The 5,173-nt window shown below is 31.5% G+C and overlaps 1 protein-coding gene across 1 annotated transcript; it reads right to left on the bottom strand.

The window, feature by feature from the left end:
* Positions 1-345: 345 nt before the first annotated feature.
* On the bottom strand, positions 346-4,857 carry LOC114714727 (heavy metal-associated isoprenylated plant protein 4). The gene is made up of 5 exons (XM_028899492.1): positions 4,680-4,857; positions 4,181-4,356; positions 1,643-1,730; positions 1,362-1,538; positions 346-882 (listed from the first exon to the last, which is right to left on the bottom strand). Exons 1-5 carry the CDS (start codon positions 4,855-4,857, stop codon positions 443-445), a joined length of 1,059 nt encoding a protein of 352 aa, XP_028755325.1. The 3' UTR covers positions 346-442.
* Positions 4,858-5,173: the final 316 nt, after the last annotated feature.

The following is a 5,173-nucleotide window of genomic DNA, read 5'->3' as shown; positions in this document are numbered from 1 at the left end:
TTTCTATCGCTAACTTGTAACGGAAATTTTTCGTTACTAATTAGTGACTGAATTGAAATTCAGTCACTAATCTAATTAATAACAGAAGAATTAGTAACGGAACAAATTCTATCTCTAATATGATTTTGTTGCTAATTTGTCATTAAATAAAAATTCCGTCGCTAATGGCATGTCTTTTTGAAGTGAAGAGCAAATTTGGGGGCACAAAATATATTTCCTACATATTTATTATCTTCAACATACTCTCACTATATATTTATTTAATCTACAAAATATGAAAGAACATTTATTTAATTTTATACAACTCAAAAAAATCCCATGTAATATATATATATATATCTTTTTATATACAAATATATAAAATTAACATATATAGATATAGAGATACAATATTAATAAATGATAAATAATAAAAGTCATCTTAGACTCCGCAATGATTGATCTATGAAATATAACAAGCATTAGGATTTTCATCGCTAAAAATCTGAGGAGCATAAACATAGTGGATGATATAAGGAACATTGTCTTTGGCCACAATCTCAACTTTGGTGTCTTCTTGAATTTGTATTATCTGTGTCCCCTTCTTTTCTTTCTTCTTCTCTTTCTCATTGGTTGATGCAACAATAATAGATTTCTCCTCTCCTTTTTCCTTCTCTTTCGCTTTCTCTTTCTCTTTCTCTTTGGTTGATCCAACAATAATAGATTTCTCCTCTCCTTTTTCCTTCTTCTCTGGTTCTTCACCATCTTTGTTCTTCTCTTTCTCTTTCTCTTTGGTTAATCCAACAACAATAGATTTCTCGTCTCCTTTTTCCTTCTTCTCAGGTTCTTCACCATCTTTCTTCTTCTCTTTTTCTTTTTCTTTGGTTGATTCACCTGCCTTGCCTAATGCAAACACAAATATATACTTATAGAGATTAAGGAAATTAATTAATTACAACAAATTTTTGAATTTTATATTATTCCAGTGTACATACATACTTCATCTAGTTCTAAATGAAGGAACTAAATAACTAATTTATAGAGATTAAAAAAATTAATTAAATTAAATATTTGTAAAAAAAATATGTGTGAGACAAAGTTTCAAGGACCAAAGTATCTTGTTTCAAATTTATGAATTAAAACTAAAATGAAGTCAAATTTTAAGGACTAAAAATGGTATTAATCCAAAATCATTTGAGACTCATCGTGTTAGGGTTAGAGGATTGAAAGGACACTTTATAAATTGAGAGATTAAGCCAAAAGCATGCATAAAGTTAGAGGTTCAAATATATTATTTAATTAATAATTAAATAAATCTAAGCAATGAGCCCATATCTAATTGAGGTTCATAACTTATCAGAGAGATAAAACATTATTCTCACCCTTTTCTTCTTGTTTTCCCTTTCCTTTGTCTTCAACCTTTTTCTCTTCCTTTGACGAAATAATCTCTGCGTTTTTGTGCACTTTTCTTTTTAGAAACCTTAAAAATCTCTCATGCTCGATGCTTCCTTCAATTGTCACAATTTCAGCTTCCTGGTCAGTTTTAACACTGAAAATACCTGCAAATTTTATTTTTAAAAAATAAATATAAACATTACACATCAAGAAATGAAACATACAAATTTTACGCATTTGAAATTGAAAATTCTAAGGTTTTGGGTACCTTTGTGTTTGATCAACCTCTTTTTCAGGTCTCTCTCGCATTTGTCACAATGCATATGAACCTTTGCTGTGATTATGCGAATTATTGGCTTCAAATCACACAAAAATTGTTGATTACTTAGTTGCAAACACACACACACACACACACACACACATCAACTTAATATACTAGCTCCATTCTTAATATAAGAGTTAGTTTGACTTTCAATTTGATCCTAAATATAAGACCCCAATCCACTTTGTCTTTCATATTTATCCATTTTTTCCAAAATAATCATTGTAGTAATTATACATGTTAAAGATTTCACTAAATAGTAGTTATAGCTAATATACATAATTAGCAAGGATATTCTAGAAAAGACAACAACTAATTATTATAAATAACTAACTTAACAAACTTTTTAAATCTATTCAAATTAATCAACTAGCTTTTATATTAAGGACCGGGGTAGTGGTTTGCAAAATTAAGTAAAAAAAGTTGAATTTGGCATTCAACCATGCACTCGACAGGAATGAATCAAAAGTAATTTTGAAGGAAGTATTATCTTTTTTCAATATTTTTTTAAACTTCTGAAGTTTTGAAATTCCATATATTTATAAATATACGGTAAATTTAAACCCATGATAAACAATTTTTTTAATCAACTTACTGAATCTTTCTTATTAAAAAAAAAGGAAAATTCGTCAAAATTTCTGATTAAAAAATTAATTATGCAAAGACTTAAGGATACAGCTTCGTGAACAAATGCAACTCATTTTTTATGAGTCTAATTTTTTTAGCTGTATGCAATGCAAATGTCTTCCGCTTTGCAGATTAAAAGTAAGTTACACATGGCTAAAAAAAAAGTTGTATTGGCCCACTAAAGATAAGTTGCCCGAGTCTTTAAACAAATTTTAGGTACCTTTGCACAATTAATATTTTTTCAATCAAGGCCCTTTTTCTCTCACTAGTTTTCCCTTAAAATTTTTCCCGCATATTGGTTAATATATTTTTTAAAAAAATGTATAAAATTAAAAATACATATTTTTAAGTATGATCAATTTAACAATAGATAGATTATCTCAAGTTAATTAGATGAGTAGGTCCAGGTAACCAATTAGATTCTGCCACTTGTATTTGTTTTCCACATCACTGCTTATTATCACTTAATCTCCTATTAACGCCGTTACCTTTTCCCACGAACTCTACCTCCTCAACTATTTTCTCTCCCCCCAGATTTGCAACTCCATAATCTCCCTCTACAGTTCCTTTCCTTCGCAAAGCTAGCGTTACTTTTGTAGCATCCCAAATTTTCATATTTCAGGAGAATAAGGAAAATGAAATTTATTAAAATTATTTTAAGCCTAAGTAAAATGAGAAAAATTATGGAACATTAATTTTGGATTCTTAGAAATTTCATGAAAAAGTTTATTTTCCAAAAATAACTTAAATAATTTTAATAAATATTTTTCTGCTCTTTTTGAGTCAGAAAATTCGAGGAGTTATAACTTTGACTTTCACCATGCACAACTTTACTCTCCACTCGACTGCGTTAATGGTGACTCTCTCACAGCACTATCTGGATCTATCATGAAGTAACCCTTCTCCATGGGTCGAGCCACATTGGAAGAGAACTTGGTGCCGATCAAAAATTAGTCAGTGAGATGGTGCGGGGAGGAGATCGTGGGAGGAAGTGAAGAGGAGGATGAGCTTCCCAATGACGAATACTGATTGCATTGAAAGGTTCAGGGGGAGGAAGGATGGATGACGCTGCAGGAGTTGAAGTGGCGGGTTCGGCAATAGTGAAGGAAGAGGGTGCCTCATGAAAAAGATAGGATCGAAGGTGGAGATCTGAATTGAAGTTGAAGGTAACTTGATGGATTATTGCGCTAATAGTGGGTTCGAGGTTGAAGACGATGGAAAGGCAATGAAGAACCTGACCTTTTCTTCCACTGATCGTCCTACCCTAACAGTATTAACGTGAGGTTAAGTGATGAAAAGTGATGATGTGTAAAACAAATACAGGTGGCAAAATCTAATTGGTCACCTGGACCTACTCGTCCTAATTAATTTGATCTAAGTTTCCTCCTATCATCAAATCTAATCTTAAGATGCGAACGCTTCACTGATTCAATAATCAATTCAATTTCAAGATATCTGATTATAACCCCTTGATTTATATGTAAAATTTAGCATGTTACTGAAATCTAGATTGAAATCCTCATGGGAGAAATTTGTCTTCTCTAGCAAAAATAGATATAATAGTTAACTCTGCCATGTCTAATTTAACTCTATCATATGTATCTTGAATCCAATTTTTTGCATAACCCAATAAAATATATCTAATTGTTATATATAGGAAAAAATCAATATATATAAAACCAGACTATAAGTAACACTACTGACAAAATCATAAATAGTCAAATTATATAAAACTAATCTATACCTTTGGTGTTGCTTAACACATGAGGCCCTATACTATTGCAGACCAGGACTTTCTGTGTCAGTCAGGTAAGGTTTTGAATGCCAGATTATTATATGGGGGGGGGGGGAACTTACTTCCTTCTTGATTTCCTTTGGTTTTTCCTCTGGAGGCTGAACCTTGATTTTTGGAGATATTAACTCAACCTTTTTGTTGCTCTTTTTCTCAATGAGCTTCAATATCTTTAAAGGATCCAATTTTCCTTTTACTTTTATCTCTCCTTTCTTCATATCTGTCTCAACATTCTGAACCCCTGTTCATGATTTATCACCAGATTTCATACTAAGCTTCATCAAATTTCTCACAAGAATATGCAAGAAATGGTCTCTGACTATAATAAAAGGCGGAAAAAAAAAAGCCCTTTCACGTTGGTTAAAAAGGTCTTTTTACACCGATGGATCTCCAACCGGTGTGGATCCAACGAATGTAGCCCCAAAAAAAAAATCATTATCTACCCATTTTTGCTAACATTGTGGAAAGCTTGAAAAAATAGTGCGTAATAAATTAAATTTCAAAATATATAGATAAAAAAAATAGAACAAATGATTGAAGAAGTGTACACAGAGAAACACGTACCTTGGGTAACAAGGAGATGCTTCTTGATCTTTCGTCCACATTGCTGGCAATGCAGGTTCACTTTGTAAATGGCATCAATCACATTATTTCCCTCTTTCTTCTCTTTTCCTTTCTCTTCTTTTTTCTCCTCTTTCTCCTTTCCCTTATCTTCTTTCTTCTCTTCTTTCCCTTCAGCCATTATTCTTTTCTGATCAATCTGAAAAGATTAATGAGATTTGAGCCACTAATATAATGAACAAGTTAGGTCATGGGTCAAGATCAAGTGGGTAATTTGCTTGCTAAATCTGATAATCATCATGACTGTGATTTTCTAATTGCAAAAGTTTAGAACTTAAAAGTTTCTAGAGAGATGATATTTTTCCATGATGGGTAGTTCATCGGTTATTGGAAACTTGCTCACTTGAATATATATGGGCGCAAGGAATTATAAAGTCAATTACAATTCCATAAAGGCCTTACTTAGGTTTTTCCTAAAGTTAAAATGTATGAGCCTT

The sequence above is a fragment of the Neltuma alba genome, unplaced genomic scaffold, assembly GCF_004799145.2.
Source record: "Neltuma alba isolate B1F8T4 unplaced genomic scaffold, ASM479914v2 tig00011534_pilon, whole genome shotgun sequence".
Taxonomy (NCBI): Eukaryota; Viridiplantae; Streptophyta; class Magnoliopsida; order Fabales; family Fabaceae; genus Neltuma; species Neltuma alba.
This window is presented reverse-complemented; position numbering and strand designations above follow the sequence as displayed.